This window comes from Pseudorca crassidens, chromosome 3 (genome assembly GCF_039906515.1).
Source record: "Pseudorca crassidens isolate mPseCra1 chromosome 3, mPseCra1.hap1, whole genome shotgun sequence".
In the NCBI taxonomy this organism is placed as follows: Eukaryota; Metazoa; Chordata; class Mammalia; order Artiodactyla; family Delphinidae; genus Pseudorca; species Pseudorca crassidens.
The window spans coordinates 30394745-30417106 of NC_090298.1; the positions used below are offsets into that span (position 1 = coordinate 30394745).

Genomic DNA, 22362 nt, shown 5'->3' on the forward strand with positions numbered 1-22362 from the left:
GAGGATCACATCACCATTAACACATAGCAAGAGCTCAATAAAAATTGCCCTTCCCCACATAATCTTTCCTAAGAGTAGAAATGGCTCGCTTGATAAACCCAGAGACAGGAAATAAACCAAAGCACAGTCAGGGACAAAACGGATTCAGAGTATATTTGCAATGTGCTATCACTCTAAACAACTCGTCTCTTCAAAGCACTGGACTTAGAACTATCCCTTATAAATAAATGATGTCATCTTTCTGCAGTTCCTACTATAAAAAAGAGCTTTTAGAAAATGTGGTTTCTGTATCGGAGACGGTAAAGAAACAGAGACATTCTAGGGTAGATGCCAGGACTACACTTCCAAGCAAGACCATCTTGACTGGAAGGAGACAGATGAAAAATTTCACCACCTCTTGAGACTTTGCCTCCTTGACTGTCTTTCTGTTGCTCTGTATCATTAGTAGAGCAGCTATCTTACCAATTTTTTCTGAATTATAATTTAAATGGGTATTTCTGGACTAGGCAGGATCCTACCCACCCTTGAAAATATTGTTGTACGTGAGTAAATACATTTCTAAAACTGTATTTAGAAAGGGTCTTGTAAAACCAAGCTTGTTCTTAAATTGTTATTTGAAGGATATCTAAAATTCCTACTAGAGTGGTATGGTCAAATTCCAGAAGACCAAAATGAGTTTCTTGGGCTTACTGTGCATATTTTTTGTTACAATTGAATGACAAACATTTTAATGCATGTAAATAAAAGTCACAAAACATAACCAATGCCAGTGAAAATACATTTGATTGGAAGTAAACTTTATAATATTTATTTTATTCCTTGCATACTTATTATAAGATAAAGCACAGATTTTAGTAACTTGACCTTTATATGAACAAGTAGGAAAGAACCAGATATAACCAGAGCTTTTTATAATTCCTATGTGCTGTTAATACTGTTGTATTGAATAATGCACACTGAAAATTGAAATTAAATACCTTACCCCAAACAGAGTTCCAGGGAGATTAAAGATTTAAGATTTTAAAACCAAGCAAACTATCGAAAAAGGAAAAGTGTATTGAAGATTTCTCAAACTCGGGAGGGTGAGGGAAATTAAAGTTTATAACTCTTGAAGAAATCACTTAATAAAAAAGATGTGTAGACATTATTTGTAGAACACCTGTATATTTTAAGTAATAATATATGGCAAGCAAATTAGAAAAAAATCTATAGCAAATATTATTTTAAACATAGGCAAAGGGTAATTATCTCTATTATATAAAGAATCTATACCAAATATACACACACATACATAAACTCCTAAACTATCAGGATTTAGTAAATGACTGGTGAAAATACAATTAGGAGGAATGGTCATCAGATATTAAGTAAATTCAAAAGAAAACTAATACACAGACTATTTACTCATTCAAAAATTCTGCTTCTTTTAACAAGTTTTTATGATAATATTCCATTCCTAGAGGTATGGGAAATAAAGTCTTCTCATTCACTAAAGGGGTATTAAACTGCTGGGCCAATCCATTGGGAAAGCAATTTGATAACATGAATTGAGGTAGTCATATGCTTTATTTTTTTTTCTTCCAGTTTTATTGAGGTGTAATTGACATACAGCACTGTATAAGTTTAAGATGTACAGCATGGGAATTCCCTGGCAGCCCGGTGGTTAGGACTCTGAGCTTTCACTGCTGAGGGCCCGGGTTCAATCCCTGGTCTGGGAACAAGATCCCGCAAGTCTTGCAGCTCGGCTAAAACAACAACAACAACAACAACAACACACACACACACACACACACACACACACACAAAGATGTACTGCATAATGATTTGACTTGCATACATCATGAAATGATTATCACAAAAAGTTTAGTGAAAGTCCATCGACCAGTGATTGAACCCATGCCCCCTGCAGTGGAAACACGGAGTCCTAACCACTGGACCACCAGGGAATTCCCAACAGCTTTCATATACAACGTACAGCAGTGTTAATTCGTCATGTTGTCCATTACATCCCTAGTACTTATTTGTCTTATAACTGGAAGTTTATACCTTTTGACTGCCTTATCCAATTCCTTTCCCCACACACACCCCCTCTTGTAACCACAATTCTGATCTCTATGAGTTTGTTTGTTTTTGAAGTATAATTGACCTACAACACTATGTTAGTTCCTGGTGTACAACATAGTGATTCCATGTCTCTATACATTTCCAAATGATCTTCATGATAAGTCTAGTTACCATTTGTCATTCTACAAAGATATTACATAATTATTGACTATATTCCCCACACTGTACGTTTCATACCCATGACTCATTTATTCTGTAACTGCAAGTTTATACCTCTTAATCTCCCTCACCTATTTCTCTCCTCCCCGCAGCTGGTAACCAGATTCTTTAATGCACTGGTTTCCTTTCCCTGAACTACACTAAACAAAATATCTCTAGGTAAAAACCAGCCTTCATATATTCATAATGGTGTTTTTCATAAAAGTAAAAACTGCGAAACAACCAAGTGTTCAACAACAAAAATGGTAGTAAGTAAATTTTGATACAATCACTGGATCTGCTATCATGAGGCTTAAAGTGATGTTTATGGTGACTATATATGGAAAAGTATAGTCTGCGTGATCTCTGTGTATTTAACTCTGTAAGAGAACATTCCGGAAAGAAGCTCAGGGAAGCACTAACAGTAGTTGTCTTTGCTCTACTGAAGAGACAGGAAGTATGAAAAGCAGTCAAGAATGTGAGATCTGGGTCCAAACTGCCTGGGTTTCAATCCCAGCTCTGCCACTTGAATGGACGGCTATTTGACTTTGATATGGAAGAGCTGTTGAAATTGGGCATGTTTTAATTTCACTGTTATTAGATTTCTCCATCAGTAAATTGGTGGTAAATTAGTACCTATGTCCTGGGAGTTTTGTGAGGATTAAATATATTGATACTAATAGAGGTAAAGCACTAACAACAATGCCTGGCAGATAGAGAGAGCTCAGTCAGTATTAGCTATTTGCTATTTAAATGGTAGAACCAATAAAGGCAGGCTTTTGCTTCCTCTTTTCTACATTTTCCAAATCAACTTTTCTCTCCCGAATATATTACTGTTACATTGGGAAAAAGCAATAAATATTTTTCTGAAGGTCTTGAAAACAGGGTCAGCTGGATTTTCTAGTCATGTAGATTCAACTCGTAATTGGGATATCACGGTATGTAATCAAAGAATGGATACTTCATGTTGCGGGAATCCAAGAATTGAAATTGGAGTTGCAATAACAATTGAAATGAACTTTGTGTCTCATTTCATAAGAAGTTAGGATGGTTCAGTTTCCTTAAAGGACTGCTTGCTTCCTTTGGAAAAACTTGTGTCTACACAGTATTCTCTCTCCTCCCCCAACCTCTAGCCTCTAGACTACTCAGTACTTCTCTATAACTCACATGGTTTAGTAAAATTTTTGAAAATATTTACAATAATGGAATAAGAAAATTTGGGGGGGGGCAAAGAAAGTTTATTAGGGAAAGGGGAGAAGGAGTAAATTATTCAGTACATCTGTTAATTTCTGAACATTTCCAAAGGTACCAAGCATAATTTGATTTACCTATAATCATTTAAATATTTTTTGAAGTTCCAGGAGCAGAATCAAATTAAGGGGAAAATTGCTTTCTCTTTCCCTTATTATCCCCTAAGTTTTCAGGGAAAACTTTTGGAAAAAGTCTCTGCTAATTTTGTAGTCTTCTTTTGCCAGCAACTAGCAAGTCTGTACAATATAGTTGCCAAGGCAATATCGGGACCATGTAGACAGAAGGTGTGGTGTGTAGACAGGGAGATGATGAAAATGGATTAACAGTGTGAACAAGAGGAGGTTTTTTTTAATTGTAAAAAATAAAATTACACTACCCTTTATAAGTGGTTATGCCAGCCGTTCTAACATCTGTTGTTACAAAAGAACTTCATTATAATAAGCCTTTTTTTTTTTTCCTATATTGCCTTGTGTGTGGATACGTGATTTGTTTCCTAGATATGCCCCCTTTATGACTGTGTCCTGGGCCATGTCAAAACTGGTTCCCCTGCATGCAAGTTAGACAAAGAAATTTTTCATTTGCTAAGACCAGGAACATTTTTTCTCTAAGTTCTACTCGAAGCCCTGAATTCAGCCAGACCCTTCCAGACTATGATTGAAAAGACAGGCACACCCCTTGCTCCAAAGTGGCACAAATATTTGCTGCTTAAATAAATCGAGTCTCCTTAGACAGGAGTGATAGTCGGCCAAATGCTTGCTTATTTTTCTACGATTGTTACAGTTTCGAAAAAGACTCAACTTTTCTTCTTTGTTTTGTTTTTGTTTTTTCTCCTGCAGGTACAATCCTTGGATTTACCCTCCGACCATACAAAATGAGCTACCGGGAAGTCAAATACTTCTCCTTTCCCGGGGAACTTCTGATGAGGATGTTACAGATGCTGGTGTTACCACTAATCATCTCCAGTCTCGTCACAGGTACCCTATGCAGTTTTGTTCTGTTTTTTTCATGTGTGCTTATTGCAAAAGATCGCTTAGACAAACAAACGCTTTAGGTTTCTGCTGGATGCATGCTCTGTTCTAGAAAATAAAAGTCCCTTCAAAATGATGGAAAGGAGGCTTTAGTAATGCATGAATGATTATAACTCTCGTATTTTACCAATCACAAGAGGAAACGGATTTGAACCGCCACGTAATCTGGTCTGCCTCACTACAAAAGAGGCGCACTGCTAAACACTACACAACCAGCCTTCTCTGCCCACAGCGATGTAGTTGACAACAGCGTACAACAGGTCTGTTTTCTCACCCTCTTATCCCACCCAGATAACATCTGGTTGGACAGCCTATTAGCTATTGATGCAAGAATGCTTGTTCTCAGAGCCACCACGACTTGAGCGGGAGCCTTCTTGGAAGCCTCATCAAGAGGTAATGCCCACAACACACTCACCAACTCTGCTGCCACCAACACTGTATCTTTTCCTGGTGAACCCGCATGATTTCGTTCCCTTCTCCATTGTCCCCCACCCCCGTTGCCTTTTACGCTGGTGGGAGAATGGGGAGGGGGTGGGAGATTTTCCCCATCCAGATATTTTGTCAGTTGACACTTGGATTTTCAAGGCACGGAAGCTTTGCAGGATAGGATTCTTATTTTCTATGAACGCGAAATAACGATTTACGCCTGCATGGGAAATGGTTGAAGAGTCACTGGTACCTGTGATTGGAGAATACAAACAGAACCAAGAAGTTTTAGAAAACTCTTCTCTTTCCCCACAGCACATCTCTGACTTGGAGAAGGAATGTCCATAGACACTGCCCCAGCAGGATGGTTTCTGAGTTTGTAGCTAAAACCCAGAACTCAGGTATTACTGGCCCTGTTTTCTCTTCCGTCTTTGGCTTACTGCCGACCCTTAGGCAGATCGTTCTGTGGCTCCGAGCATCTCTCCCCCCGCCCAGGGAGTTCTCAAGGATATTTATAATCGCCTTTCAAGATCTCTGTGTAATAAGAACAACATAGGACAACTCAAAAGTCTTGGGGCAAGATTCTGACTGCTCTATGCCTTGGAGGGCTGGCCATTACTTGGACAGAAACTATGTCAGTTTGTTTTTTTTTCAGCGCCTTGCAGATCTCTGCTGGCTTCTACTTGTTCAGGTCTTCAAACAAGTGATTGCATGTACATAAAGCTTCCATTGGAGGATGAGGTGCCCATAAAACAATCAAGTAGACAGAATGATTTGGGGCACTTGTTTTTGAAACTGGCCTGGCCCATTGCTGACCAGAGGTAATCACAGCGGCCACGATTCTTATCAGAGAAGCTAAATTCATGCTGACGTGAGGGCACATCCTCATTATCTATGTGCTGCCATTTTCCTGGGAAACAAGTTCTTGCAGAAGCACTTAGAGGACAGAACTCACATCCACTATTTTGTTTAATGGTACAGGGAGTCCCTTCCCACCATCCCTACTGGCTGGAGTCTGAATTGAGTACCTGCAGTTTTTCTGGATGCAAACTGTGGGGTTTTGGGTTCCTTTATACTGTCTCTTCAAGGGTGAGAACAGTGTTTAGAGGTTTCTGCTTTCTGGCAATTGTGCTAAAAGTCCCACTGTGCTACAGTGGGTTTTGTAAGAGGAAAGCCCTCGTTTGGTACAACTAGAGGAAATATTAGCTCCCTTTAGTAGCAATCCGAGTTAACAGTTATTTGAAGTGGAATTTCCTGGTATTTTCTAATACTTAATACATCAACTTTGTTGAAGCAATAAGAGCTTTCGTTGAGTAATTTTTCTGGGAAAAAAGATAACCCACTATGATGCAATTCCTCTGCATGGTTAAAAAGAAATTGTGCGTAAACCTTGGAGAAATTATCAACATTTATAATATTGGTGTTAAAGAGAAAGGAATTATAAGCTGCAAACAACCAGTATAAAATGAACTTTTAAAATGTAACCTAATTGCAAGTTGGGAATGCTGCCACTAGGGACCATTAAAAGAGTGTCAGCTCTTTTCCAGGACTGTTAAGAGAAGCGGCTTAATTTAGCTTGCCCAAGATCTTTTTAAGGTGTTGGTCTCAAAGGAATAATTTCCAAGCTACATGGTAATTTAGATATTCATGATCAACTGGAATGAGTGATAGATTCCATAAGAATTTCTTTCATGGTTTTAAGTACAGGGATTCTAAACCAAAGCAGGGTGTGACTCGGTGTGAATGAGGAGGGGGGGGGGACTTTTGCAAAGTACACACACCCCAGGGGATCCATGTGTGTGTTGGGAAGCATTATTGGAGAATGTGCTGGGAGACAACAAAGTCAGGGTCCACTATTTTAGAATGGAAAAGCAAACTCAGATGCCTCCAGTGGCCAAGCGGGCGACGTATATACATGAAGCTGCCCTTTCAGGCCACTTTTTGTTTTCCTACTTAATAGAGTCATGGATACAGAGAAATATTTCTCTTTGACAGGAGAGGTAACAGAGATGAGTGTGATGATAAATGGAAAGTGACCCGCTGCAGAATAGCGTAGACAAAGGGAGGCAAGATTGTGGCCTGAAAACTATCAGCTCCAGCCAATTGTTGCCATGTGTCAGCAAGGGCCAGATCTTCCAATTTTTCAAAAGAATCCAGAAATCCAAAAATTGATAAGAACCTAGATTTTCAAACATTGACATGATTAACATCTGCAGGCTCAGTCCATCCCTTGGGCTACCAATATTGGAACTCAGGTTTCAGCGTCAGTGCTATTAATTATAAGAAATGCACTGATAGATTTGTGCTCCCATCAGGCTATATCTCTGGGTTTCATATGTTGCCTCATTCCACTGTTGGCAGTTCCATATCGAAGCTTAACTCAACATGGAATCAGCTACTGAACACCACATTTATTGTCTACTAAACAAATAACTGTTGGAAAACTTCTCCTCCACCTTCTGGGTATTACCACGTTGTGTCCTAGCCACGTTGGCCTTTTCTGCGCCCGACAGGAACACGAGAACTCAGCACTCTTAAGTTCAAAAGTCCCAGGGTCTGTGCAGACAGAAGCTGAAATGCATGAAACCCTTATTGCGTTATTTCCATTTGGCATTTTGTTTTAGAAGGTTCTGTACATTTAATCACATTTAAACTCTGAGACATTGAAGTTACGTTTTCATAGTTGGAACATCCCTGTTGGTGAATTGTGGCACTAGACCCCCTGTAAGCCATGTTCTCCTTTTTCTGAGTTTGAAATTTTCAATCCTTCCAAACATCCTTGGTGTGTATTAGCATTCCAGAAGCTGCCAGAGAGAAGCTGGAGAAAGCCTAATGGCTAGATTTGCACTCAAGTACCTATTTTTTTGAACAAGAAGAATACTTGTATGCCAACATACCGCACAATAAAATAGGGGATTGGCACCAATTTCTATTGATTTGGTCAAGATAAGCAGCCAGACTAGATATTTCATGCCAGAATTATGAGTTGGCTGGGCTGACTTAACCCTGATGAAATTCACTAGATAATAAGTAAACTCCATTTCAGGTTGCTCTGTGTAGACGTAACCATCACCTCCTCCTTACTTTGGAATTTTTTCAGAAAACTAGTGCTTTCTTCTTTTCTCATTCTAAGTGTGCCTTCCTTCTCAATCACTTACCTCGAAAGGAATCTTCCGTGTCTCCAGTTTTCTGGAAGGGGGATGCATCCCTTTGGACAAACATCTTCCAAATCTATAGACCAATGAACTCAATGGAATGTGGGACTTAACTGTAGTTGAAGCCAACAAGCTACACTCAGCAAAAGGCTCTCTTACCTGAGAAGATAAAAGTACAGACAATAAATGGCGTACCTCAAAGTATGGCCCTTAGTGTCAGAGAAATGACAGTTACAATAAAAATAATCTAAAATTTTGTCATTTCCTTTAACACAAGAGGGCAAAAAATGAGCTAGGCAATTCTTAGTATTTGGACATGTGAAAGGTTTGCGAAGGCCTTGCAAAAATGAAAGCCAAAATCACACAAGAAAAATTTAATATTTTGAACTATTCATTGTCATGACTCAGGGATATAGCTGAGGCCTTTGTGAAATAGCCCAGGATCTATGTACAAGAAAAGGGACTGTAGATTTCTTTCCTTTCTTCCCCCACACATACATTTCATTGAAGGAGGGAAAAAAAATATCCATCTCGGGTAGGGAGGAGTTTCTTTGGGCCTCCTTTTCATTCTCTGTAAAACGAAGGTGTTAATGGTACCTATGTCGTGGGTCTGTTGTTCTGAGGAGTTATGCCTGGCACACAGTATGTGCTCAATTAATGGTAGTTATTGGCAGTCAGAGTAGCAGCAGTGAGAGCTGTCCTGGTCCACGTTGTATAAGTGAAAATTCTAGAAGAAGAAGAGAGCTTCAGTTCAGGGGCATGTAACTAAGCCTCCAGATTCCTCACGTCTCGTATGTCTGTGATCCTTACAGCTATCAGTTTCCTATTAAAGGTAAATTAAAGAAACCATGGGTAATGGAGTAACAGCACGGGAAAATTCCTTCCTCTCTACTGGAAGGGATTGGTTTTTGCCCTGCAGTGAGGGATGGGATGACCTTATCACAGCTGCATAATTCTAAATATTATCATTGGTTATACAACTGCCCGGTCTTTCCTGAGAAACTTAGCCCCAGTGTGTGGCACCCTGGAATCCACAGGGCAGCAAATTCCACGTGCTGCTTACATACCGAAAGCGGAGCCTTCCCGGCTAATCAAAACGTTGACAAACTGAGTCTGTCTCAACCCTCGAACACACTTCATGGCAGCCTGGAAACAAGGTACCGAGAAAGCAGCTTCAGCCCAGCTCATTTGAAGCCAACCATTGGCCCCGCTTTATTTTCTATCTCCATCTGTTTACAAACGTGGGAAGGGAGGCTAAATAACATCCCTCTAGAGGGAGAGGTTGTAAGATCTAATGGGAAGACCCATCTGAGGGCTAAAGAGATCACCCGGCTTTTTTGCATCCTATAGAAAGGAAATCTGGGAAATTAAATGCTTTTTATTTATTTTTAGTGGATTTGGGTTTTGGTAAAGCATAGACAAATTTATTTAAGTCTAGCTGTCCCAGAAAATGTCTACCATTCTGTCGCAGACAATCTCATTCACTAAGCACTTGTTGAGCTTTTTTACGTACCAGCCACTTTTCTAGGACCTGAGGGTCCCAAATGAGGAAGACAAGACCCCTGACCTCAAGGAGTTCAGAGTCTGGTTGGGAGATAGACTCATGATTGCAGCGTCACGGGAACAGTGACCCAGGGAAGAAGAGCCCAGTGGAGGACAAAGTAGGGACTGAGTATCAGGCCATTCCTCTTCCTGAGTCTCCAGTTTTCAGGCTCCCCAGTCAGCAGCTTGTTGTTGCTTTCCTCACACCTGGCTCACCGTTAAACACGGTAAGAGCCAGAGGGGGGTGCCCCGTGACGTTCCCAGCAAAAGTAACCCCGGGGAACATAGCCTCACAGATGGGAAGTCAGAGGGAAGAGGCACCTAACAGGGTTTCAGTCACAGAAACTTTCCGTTTCAGAGCAGAGCCACTCAGCTTTCAGGAGGAGAGGCAGGAGACTGAGGCTGTCCAAACTGGAAGGCAGAGAGAGGTGACGCTATGCATCCCGACGCCCAGGACAGGAGCCCCCTCTCCAGCACCCCGGAAGGTGGCCATCAGCTGCCTCCTGAAAGTTTCATGCTTAGGTGGTCCGAACTTGAGTTGCACTTGTCTCCTGCGAGGTCCACCTAGTGGTGCTAATTGTGCCCCACGGAGCACAGTTCTTCAGCCAGTTTCAAGAGGGCATCTGAGCACAGCCTAGAATTTCTCTCCCAGTTCTTCTCATGTGCCCAGTCCTTCTAGGCCCCTTACCAACTGGGTGGCCCTCTCCTGAATCCCATTGTTTCCTCAGAATTGAACCCAGAGCTCCAGGTGTCACGTGACTGGGTAGGGAGAGTCACCAGGAACCAATCCTCTGCTAATACCAGCTGGGGTTGGGTCAGCTGCAACAAACCACTGGCTCAGAGGGGTTCAGCCTGTGCTAACCTAACCCCTCAGAATTGAACGTGTATGGAAAAACTTTTGTGGTAAAAATGGAACAGTTCTTGAATTGAAAGATCAGAAGCCCCAGGCTCAAGGCTTTGTGTGAGATTTGACTTTCCAGAAGGCTTGGGGTTCTATGAGCTGGGATTTTTTTTTTTTTTTTTTTGGCCACACGGCTTGTGGGATCTTAGTTACCCAATCAGGGATTGAACCCAGGCCCTCAGCAGTGAAAGCACGGAGTCTTAACCACTGGACTGCCAGGGAATTCCTGGGAATTTTTATCTGTGAATTTCAGCAGCTTCAATGTAGCCTGTGGTTTTGATCGGTTCTGGTTTGTAAGACATTTTTGAAAGTTTCTTTAATAAAATTAACAAGAAAGAAAAAGTTAAAACTTCTTTTAAAATTAAATTATTCTCTAAGAAAAATAAGATTTTTTTCCCCTATGTTACCAATTTGGTGATTTCTTTCAAACTACTGTGGAACTACAGGTCTGTGGGCCGTGTTGGAAAGAGATGCTTTTCTTCTGCTGATGTGATAATGGTTTTCAGTAGAGCAATGATGGATCCTGATGAATTCTGACTGGAGATTTGTGCTTAAGGACCCACACAGACACCCAGTCTATGGACTTTGATTTGAATGGACTTCTGCTAGGAGAACTGCTCACCTTGGGAATGACTAGGAACCTGCATTCCATTACAAAAGACTTCTGTGTGTCCCATAAAGCCAAGTAAAAAGATGCTGGAGTTTCTACCAGCAGAAAGAGACAGACATAGAGATAGAGAGAGAGAAGGTTCTGTAGCCAGACAAGGCTTTCTGTGGCAACGCCATGGGTTGTATGTCTGCAGGGGACAGTACGCCATCTTCCCTCTGTTCCGTGTTTAGTGAGTATTTCATGATAAGCAGAAAGAAGGCTTTGGGGTGACGGTATTCTCTGCTGAAGGATTGATCTGCTGGAATGATCCAGCCGATTCTGAGTCTGGGTAGAATCTAGGTTCTCAAGCCTTATGTTTGTGCAGATTTATTTCTCTAGGCAAGATAATCTTCTTTTTAGCTTCTTCATGGAGATCTTTGTAATAACCCCAGATCCCCAGGCTGGAGGCCAGCGCACTACCCGTAATTGCACTTGTTTTGCTAACCCAGCAACATCTACATTATCAGTTAGTACTGCTTTCAAATGTCCATTTCCTGCACTCCCTCGTATGGGGAAATAGGTTTTGCTGTCTTTCTATTTAATTTTTTAAACAATTACTTGAGTTTCCATCTGAGTTTTCCTCAGAGGGAAGAAACTTCCCCTAAATTACCAAGGGGGTTTCCTCTCACAGGGCACTGGATGAAGGGAGGCCAGTGTCTGAGCTCTGTGGTGCTGGGGACAAGTAAACAAGTCAGAAGAAGCTCCTGGCTAATCATTTAGAAAGAATTCTGTAAGAGCATGATGGCAAGATGATTGTAGGCCTCCTAGATCCAACCTGTTGAGATGATATTTATATTACCAGGACCTGTCAGTGCTGTTGGGTGGGGGGGGGCGGGGAATAAACACACACACACACACACAATCTTGTGTCATCTATAATACCCCCGGACCCTCTCCCCCACCTATACTCCTTCCCACCACTGGATTATTTTGAAGCAAATATGAGATACTTCATTATGTTTCTAAAAGCAAAGAACACATAAGACAGGAATAATATTTTAAGACGATTTTAACTTGTTTCATGTTTCTTTAATGTTCTACACACACACACACCCCCACACACACCAAGAGTTGTCAGTCACTTAAAGAAAGTGTTGCCAACCAAGCTCTTTACTTTCTTTCCGTTTGTGGTATAAACTTCTCTACCAGTGCTTTACATTAATTACCAATGCTTCCAGAGAGCACGATGCGTCTCTATCTAGTAGGAGATAATGCAATAAAATGTTGATGCTATGAAATCTGGGAACACAGTTTTTCATTATAGCACAATATGAATATGGGTCTGTGCACACATAACATTGTATGTTTGTTTTTTCCAAAGTTCTTCTGACTCTGAAAAGTACTACAGTCTGACTGTTGCCTCTACTCTTTTTAATTTGGAACTTTTCCAGAATTTCTTTCTGTACTTTAAGGTTTCTCAACTACATCATGTCTCCTTAACCTGTAATTTGAATGCACTGTTCTCAAAGGAGTTTGTGCTAAGAGTTGAAGTTTCATTATTTTAAAACGAACTTTCCTAAAGAATATTGCAAAATTTTCCTAAATTGATACATACCATAAAATCCTTAATATCAGCATACCCTACCTACACAGTAAGTATTTATTTTTTTAAAAAAGATGGAAACATTAGTAGCTTCTATACTGGAATCTTGCTGTAGTTTTAAATTTTAGAATATAATTTGGCAGTCTTACCTTGGGACCTGTGCTTAATGACATATCTGAAAGCATTCCTTTGGCATGCTTAGGCTTAGAGCCAGACATTAATGTAGTAGTTCTTAAACATATTTAAGAATAATAAACTGGAAATTCATAACAATAACACTCATGGGTACATTCAAAACGTTTACATATTAAATGATGTAGGAACACATTTACTGTGAGAGAATATGACTCTTAATCAGTATGAGAACAAAACTATAAGCATATTTCCATGAATAGTAGAAGCTATTAAATCTAAGCATGATTGACAATTTCAAAATTTCTAATATCACTTAGGCATTATATTTCATAATTCTTAGCCCCTTTTTTGCCAGTATTCACATGAGTAGAGGCAAGAAACACTTATGAAAAATTTATAGGGAAAAATCTTAGAATTGAAAGAATTCAATCTATTGACTTTATTCATTTTTTTTCCCTCTGAACTGGACACGTGGCATCATTATTTGATTTTAGCAGAAAACAGATATTCTATGGAAAGATGGCTAATGTCAGTATATAATTTCCCATTAAATAAATACCTGAACACTAACTTAACACCTACCAAGTAAGGTCAAGGGCCTGAAAAGTGCTGTATAAAGCACATAAGCATATTTGGATATATAGCAGTGTGTATCAGACTTTCAACTGCTAGAGACATCCTTGTTGTCAGACTTTGCCCTCTACCACTAACTTCCCCTTGTTCCTTGTTCCTTGGAATGATAGAAATCTATTTTACAATAGAAAGAGAGGGGCTTTTATTTATATGGAGTCCCTAAAATTATTTCTTGGTATTGGTAGACTTAGATTTATCTTATTTTCAAGATGGTTTTTATTTTTTTAACAGTTTTTTTGAAATATAATTCACGTGCATACAGTTTACCCATATTAAGTGTATAATTCAATGGCTTTTAGTGTATTCACGGAGTTGTGCATCTGTCATCACAATACATTTTAGAACATTATTACTAACCCCCCCAAAACCCCACACTTCCTAGCCATCACCCTCAAATTACCCCATTCCTCTAACCCTAGGCAAACATCAGTCTTCTTCATTTCTTTATAGATCTGTCTATCCTGGACACTTCATATAAATGGAATCATACAATACACGGTCCTTTGTTACCGGTCTCTTTCAAGGTTCATGTTTTCAAGGTTCATCCCTGTTGTGGCACGTGTTACTATTTCATTCTCTTTTATGGCCGAATAATATTTCATTGTTTGGCCATCCCCTATTTTATTTATCCATTCATCTGTTGGTGGACTTGGGGGATTTTTTACATTGCAGGCAGGGCACTCTTATGAATAATGCTGCTGTGGACTTTCATTGGCCTATGTTTTCCTTTCTCTTGGGTATATACCTTGGAGTGGAATTTCTGGGTCATACGGTAACTCTGCTTAACCTTTTGAAGAACTGCTAGACTGTTTTGTAATTGCACTTGTAATTGTAATTTACATCCCCACCGGCAGCATAAAAGGGTTCTAATTTTTCCACGTTCTCGCCAACACTTATCATGTCTTTTTTTTTTTTCTTTGCATTTCCCTGTAAAAGATGTATGTTTTAGCTAAAATTTTCGAAGTCATAAGATATGTAGTCTGGGTATTATAACTGTGCATTTCATGTCTCAAAAAAGATAAAATTCAAATGTTACATCTTTGGTTATACTAAAATAATTGTTGAAATCCTTTGAAATGTATGTAGATTCATCAATTATAACTTTTTGTTATGTTAGAATATAATGTGTTACTTTCTTTAGCTATAGTGAATAAAAATCAGCTTAATTAAAAAAATAAGACAGGTGACACAACAATGTGAATATACTTAACACCACTGAACTGTACCTTTAAAAATGGTTAAGTTGGTAAATTTTATGTTATATGACCTTTAACACAATTAGACATTTTCAAATATAAGGTAGATGTAATATTTTAATGTCAGTTCTTTTGAAAGGGGCATTCTAAATGCTTGTTTGCTTATTAATCTAACCTACCACAGCTAGAGTTTTTACACATAGCTTTCAAAGGACATCATACACTGCTTAAATCAGAGAGCTTTCTCCCTGTGCCGGGAATTCACTTTTGGAAATGTATAGTATAGATGCTTGAGGTATCCAGAATGTTAAGTCTTGAGGGCAGTAATCAGATAATCTCTCCAAATCGAGACATTCCTCAGAGGCCCCTGTGGTTTCCCTGAAGAGGTAGTTGGGGCTCAGGGTAGGGGTGTGGGAAGAAACAGACAGAAGCAAGAGGACCTCTGGATTACATACTCGAGTTTCCTCCCAGGAATGTGGGTGCTAAGACTGGAGTGCTGGTACAAATCTCACCGGTATGAAGTGGCCTTTATGAGCTACCTCAGTGGCCTGGTACATCTTAATTTACAGAATGTCCCCCGTTGCTGAAAGTTCTGTTCAGATCTTTTATAATACTACTGAATTATACATTCATTATAATTCTCTGCATTATGAGCTATAATTCCAGGTCAGTTATTTTCAACTCAGAAGGAAAGGGTTTACTTCCTTAGGTGTCTGCACTTGGGTAATTCCAGAAGAGCCCCTGAAGTCCCATTCTTTTAGGACCCTCCACTTTTTAAAGCACTCGTAAGACCTCCAATCCAAATCTTGGACTGTGTCTTTGTAGAATGGCTTCTACTGCCTTTTGACCATCAGTAAGCCAAAGCGAAGCTTGCCAACTGACCATTCTCAGTAATTTGGGGGTTGTTTCATTCAGCTCCCATCCCATTTCCTGAATTGCCAGCTGTGAGTTGTACCTCCGCTTGGTGAGTTAGTTTATGGTGGTACTGATTATTGCTCATTTGTGTGCCTGAAGAGGACTATAGCCCAAGCAACCTCTTGCATTGATGGTGAGATCCTCTTACAAATGTATAAGTAATGTACAGGCTAATTATAAATCATTCATTTGTGTTTATTAAAGAAAATCCCAAAGACCCTTTGGTGTAAGCAAAATGTAAGCCACTGACCACTCTTTAAAGAAACCAAGCTATATCGCTAAGGGAAAACTAAAGGTGGGTGGGTCTTTTGAAGTTGACGTCACGGAGGGCAGCATTGGTGCTGCTGCCAGAGACAGGATGGATTATTGGTCGGACCAAGGGAAGTCTGGAATTTTAAAGAACACTGATAGAGTATTACAAGCACTATCCTTGATAACAAGGGCTGGCTTTTTTTCACTGACAGTTGGTTTCCTCTGTTTATGCTGCTGTTTCAGATTATCCTTTCTGTGTTGAAATCCACACAAGGGGCATGAGCTTAAAACCCTCAAAAAATAAACAAAATATCCCAAGCTTTTTGTAAGTCTAAATATTAGACATTGTTCAGTCATGTCTGCCCCCTCCATCGTTGGACAAACCACAGTGGTATGTGGGTCGGCTTTATCCTCCAGCCCTGTGATCTGCTGTCAGTGGCTCTGGGCCAGTGTCCTCTCCAAGTGCAAGCTGCATGAAGGCAGACAGCGTGTCTCCGTTCTGATTAAGCTTTGCAGCCAAGCTCCCCCAAAGGCGCCACATTGGCACGGTGCTGTGCAACTGTGTGTACACGTTGACAATGACAATTTAACCTCCCGGCTGGGAAATGGGATTTGGATATTAGTAGGAAAACAATTTGTGGTCTCATATTTGTGGTCTCTTAAAGGAGAAAATTCTAAGTGGTTCCTAAGTCTTGGAAAACTTTCTATTTCAGTATTTCAAGAGTCCTCCCAAATAACGCTCAAAGGGGTATTTTTGAAAAAAAAAAAAAAAAGATTTCTTGAAGCTTTGCAAGTACAAAAGTTCCTGCCTCCGTGGAGTACAAATAGTGCTATATGAGGGAAGCAGAGGCGTGGGCAGGAATTAAAAGTACATTACATCCACCCGTGTTTATTGTGCTACAGTATTGGGATGTAAGGGTCAGAGGTAGAATTGGTCCCTTGGGATGTTTCTTGTTGAAATCCATGGCCAAAACGCATCTATTCTAATAAAACATAGGTTCCACATGACACCATAGCATTATAAAATACATATTTGTGAGAGTTGCAATGGAATTAGACTCTGCTCACCTCATACACACAGGTGGTGCAGAGAAAGTTGCATGATTCTGCATAACTAAGTTTTAGGTTTTCATTAATTACCCTATTGGAAATACGTAGTTCTTCGTTTGTAGTTTCAAGTAAGAATCTAATTTGACCATTTTCCGCTTAAAATACTTTATGAGTCCTGTGGTACTCAACTAACACTCACTGTTAACAAATTTCCATACTCAGCCACGTGCCGCTCATAATGCAACTTATTACAAGGACTTGAATGAAATAATTTAATTATTTTCAATATACAAAAGGCAAAATTAGCTGCCATGAATTTCTCTGGAGCAAAGCATACTCATCCTTCCAAATAAGTGTTCATTTTTGACATTCAATCAAGATACACTCAAATTCAAATATATCTTTCATTAAGTAGAGTATTTCCTTTGGCGTTCAAAATGATTCCAAACTTTGCTCAGAGAAGAGAAAGAGAAAGAGAGAGAGAGAGCAGATGTATTAAGGAAATTTAATTAATTTTACTTGACACATTCCTGCCAATCTACTCATTGATTTACTTACACCAAAGAGTACATATAAAAATTAAGACAGAATCCGTGATTCTTTCATGGAAAGAGATTTTTGTCAACACTAGAAAAAGTCAGATTTTGGTGAAATTCTGACTGCAAGGCTGTTTCCTTAAATATCCAGACTCTGATCATCTATTTTATTTTATTTTTACAACTGAAATCATTTTTTGAGACAAGGTAGCCATTCCAACAATTATTATTCTTTTTTTTTTTTTGGGTTACGCAGGCCTCTCACTGTTGTGGCCTCTCCCATTGCGGAGCACAGGCTCCAGACGCGTAGGCTCAGCGGCCATGGCTCACGGGCCCAGCCACTCCGCGGCATGTGGGATCCTCCCGGACCGGGGCACGAACCCATGTCCCCTGCATCGGCAGGTGGACTCTCAACCACTGCGCCATCAGGAAGGGCCCCAACAACAATTATTATTCTTTAAAAGAGATCAGTTTCTTTTATCGAAATTTATCAGAGTAACTTCATGGGTTTTTTATGCCTTGTTTTTAATTTATCCCAACCCTTATGTGGAGAAGGCTAAAATGGGCTCTGGGTGCTGTGAGTTTGTAGTGAGCATTCTCTGCATTTCTATGTGATCACTTAGAATTTTCTTTTAATTAAAGCAGTAATCAGCATTAAACTTACCATTTGGCACATTTTTTTTCCTTTTTTTTTTTTTTTTTTGAGGACCAACCACATAAGTGTGCAAGAAATTGTATTTTATTCTGCCAAATACCTTTCCATTATTAATTTTTTTAAAATGATTGCACTGTCTGAACGTCAAAAGGAAATTTTTAAGGTTTGTATGTTCGATTATTTTATCTACAGCCAGGACTGTGCCACTCTGAGCAACAAACTTAGGTTTCAAAATTTTAACTTGGGAACTTCTCAAGGAAATTTGAGATTTGTGTCCATAAACCTTTTCTTACTGATGACTAATATAAGTTGGAACACAGTTCTTAAGTTAAATCTACGCTTTTTGCCCGCATAGTTCATCAGCTCTTTGGACAACCTCCAAATGCAGTCTGTACCACACTTCATGCTGTCTCCTCTGAGTAGTTTGAGAGTTTGGCTCTTACAACCTTCAGTTGCCCTTGGAAGGTATTTATGGCTTTGATGGGCTTTGTTCACAGTCACAGTGTTCTTGTAGATAAAACCCCTTGGCTTTCTTGTGACACTGAGCTGCTGATCCCAACTTCCCACATGTACAGTCAAAATCCACTTTCAAAAAGTGCAGCCTCACCAGGAGAAAGGCTTGGAAAGGACTTCTTAAGCATGAGCAGACCCCCTGTGTGACTGGTCTTTAGAGATAGTGAATCACTCTGTTTTTCTTTCTAGCCACAGACATTGTGAAAAGACTCAGTGGAGAAAAGAGCAGGATTTGATCTCTCTTGACTCTAACTGCATTCATGACCTATGGTTCAAGAGTTGCTAAGATTTCAATAAAAGAAAATAATATGAGAACAAAAACTGTTTTAAGAAAACACCACAGATACACTTTTTTGTGCTACATATCAGTATAATGAGCAGTTCTAATAGTACAGTACAGTTATTATATTCCTTATGTATGTTGAATTATGAAAGGCACAGTCCATCCTAGCTGAATAAATTTATCTGATTGCCTCAGGGGTAAAAGGTTCTCTGAGGATTTCGTTTTCTCTATAATGAAGAATGGACAGTTGGTTTAAATTCTTATTTTTAGGCTTCCCAAAATAAAAACACAGTCCTAACTTCAGTTGGTTGACAGGACCACAAGAGAAAAGTGGCATAAAGAACAAGGCTCTGGCCTTTCTGCTGCTTATTTGTCTGTTAAAAAGAAAGGTAGGGCTTCCCTGGTGGCGCAGTGGTTGAGAGTCCGCCTGCCGATGCAGGGGACATCTGCATGGGATGGGAGAGGCCATCTGCATGGCAATGGGAGGACATCTGCATGGCAATGGGAGAGGCCACAACAGTGAGAGGTCCGTGTACCACAAAAAAAAAAGAAAAAAAGAAAAAAAAAAGAAAGGTATTCCTATCTCTTTCAGGAACTTCATTCCAACAGATTTTTTTCTAGAACAATTCCTGACTGTGTTGAAAGATCAAGGTAGACTTCACTTTGAGAAAATACCCAAAAGGGAAGTCCAGATCAACGGTTCTCAAAATTTTTCCAGCCCCAACTTACTTGAGAGAGAAAAATCACTCTTCCTAGTGATTAATAGTAACTAATTTAATCTCTTGTTTTTGTTTTTATTGGTATGAGGAGAAGCAGGAGGAGCCTTGTAAGTGTTGTTTAAAAGGGCTCTAGGGCTTCCCTGGTGGCGCAGTGGTTGAGAGTCCGCCTGCTGATGCAGGGGACGCGGGTTCATGCCCCGGTCCAGGAAGATCCCACATGCCGCAGAGCGGCTGGGCCCGTGAGCCATGGCCGCTGAGCCTGCGCGTCCAGAGCCTGTGCTCCGCAACGGGAGAGGCCCCAAGAGTGAGAGGCCCACGTACCACAAAAAAAAAAGGGCTCTAAACTCATTTTTCCCCACTCCCCAACCCTTGAGGGAGATGTGCCTTCTCTATTGAGAATAAGTGTTTTCCAAAAATAATAAATCATAAAATGACTCACCATGGATTATTTTAGTATATTTAAAATCTGACTCAAGCTTTTAGGAACATTGATTTCACTTTCAGTTCACTTTCAGGATTAAATTGCTAGGCAGATGTGAAAGTAGAGTTTGGGAATGTCAGTCTACCTTACCGCTTTTATCTGGAATATCCAACTCTTAGTGTAGAAGCAGGTGGGGAAAGTAAATTCACTGTTGGGGAAACTTGTCCACTGTTTCTACCCTGACCTCTAGCTCTGGGATGAAAGTGAAAATCATCTTTCCTGGATACAGGCTAGGGACTTTCTATAGTCTGAGGGAAAGTGTGGTTTCCGTAGGAGTCATTTATGTCTAAAAAGAGAAAAATTATTTTCCCTAAACATAACCGTAATGTCCATTATCATTTGTTTAAAAATTAACAGTGACCTCTTAATATCATCCAATCGGTTTCAAAACTCCCCATTTCTTTTCTCCCTCTCTTTTTACAGTGTGTCAGTTTGAATCAAGCCACATTCATAAATTGAATTTGTTTTGCATATCCCTTAAATCTTGTAATCTATAGATTCTTTCTCTGTCTCTCTGTCTCTGTCTCTATTTCTCTGTCTCTGTCTCTCTCTTTCCCATCCTTTCCTTTTGCAGTTTATTGAAGAGACCAGATTGTTTGTCACGTAAAATTAGTTTTCCACGTTCTGGATTTTGCTGATTACATCTCCCTAGTGTTGCTTAACATCTTCCTCTGTCCCTCAGACCATAGTTTTTTGGTCAAGAGAGTCACAGGTAGATACAAGCAGTAGAAGTCTGTATTGGAAAGAGGCCTTGAAGAGCCTTAGGATCCACAGCTTTCAGGAGCTGGTAAAACAGCTGGCCAAAGGCTCCCGAGTTACGCCAGCTTTGACAATGTGATTGCTACTCCTTTAGATTCAAAAATTCTTCTTTTGTTTCAAGATGGAAGAGAGCTATTGGATGTGTTCCCAGTTGTATGCAAACTAGAATTACCTGCAAAATAAACTTAAAGACACAGTAAAGCCTTCATCATTCTGAGCCTGCTTCCCCACCTGAAAAGGACCCACTGGTCCCTTTCAAGTCACTAAGATTTTACAGAGCTGGTTCATTATTATGAAGATGGTGAGTGCACGTAGAATAAATGTATTCCTGGTGAAAGGACATAAACGTGGAGGAGAATTCAGCTATTTTATATTTAGAAACAGTAGGAAACGATCGAAACTTTGTTGTTGTTTTTCAATCAAAGGAAATGTAGAAAGGAGGGGCTAAATCGACCCTTCTCCCACTCCTCCCCACCCCCAGGCTTGTTGATTCTACCTCCTTAACTCTGACTTCTGACTGTGGCCACCCCTCCACCAAGTCCAGACCACACCGTCTCAAACCCAATCTGCAGCCGCAACACCATCGCTAGTCTCCCCGCCTTCCCCCCACTCCCCATGGGGACCTGCTGTTTTCTGACCTGCTTTTTTACATGAAGACTGCATGATCTTGCTAAAATTCCCCACTTTGCTTTCGAAATAAAGGTCAGAACTCTGAGCATGGCTCCTGCTTGTCTCTTTCCATCTCATTTCTCACTGTCTTCCCCCCATGTCTGCCTTGACCCTTTACCTGAAACCCCTCCTTTCCCTTCAGTTCTTACTTTAATGTCACTTCCTCCAGGAACCCTTTCCTACCTGTGCTGTGGCCCCATTGTCATTTTCCACCTCCTCCAGCCAACTGTAAGTTTCAGGAAAGCGAGGGACCATTTTGTTTGGCACTCCATCCCTGGGGGCTGGCAACAATCATTTTTTGAGATCCCAGAGAGTCTTCAGTTATTTTAGAAAAAGTCATGAAAGTCTCCTTTCGGATGCAAAAAAGTGTTATACCCTGCATACCATTTTTCAGAGAGGTTAATACGGGAGGGAAGAAGCATCAAAGTTCCAAGGTGACCCAGCTCCTTCTGAAACTATTCCACTGTGTCCTTGAGTAGCATCAGACCGGAACAGCCAACATTTGGACTCCTGACTTAGAGAAATATTGCACCCTACTGCCAATTTATGCAGTTGGCGTGTTTTTTTTTTTTTTTTAAACAGGCAAAGAGAGCTTTAACATGCTTTTTCTGGAAAGATTCACTGATTCAATCCTTCAGTTAATATTTGGTGGAGTGCCTTCTAGAGCCGTGGCATGCAATTCTGCCCTAGGACATGAGAGTGTGTGCCGTTTAAAACAGTGAACGTTACATGGGAGTTTCTGATTGCCAGCTAGTTTGCTTCCCTGATAGGCATTTCCGGATGTGAGGAAAGATTTATTTTGGCATCCC

General features: G+C 40.1%; 1 protein-coding gene across 1 annotated transcript in view; it reads left to right on the top strand.

Moving 5' to 3' along the window:
- The window catches only part of SLC1A3 (solute carrier family 1 member 3), a 75041-nt gene that overhangs the window by 16297 nt on the left and 36382 nt on the right, over positions 1-22362 (top strand). Inside the window, exon 3 of the mRNA XM_067730528.1 lies at positions 4350-4487. Coding sequence (XP_067586629.1) covers positions 4350-4487 — 138 coding nt within the window. The remainder of the gene's footprint in view (positions 1-4349; positions 4488-22362) is intronic.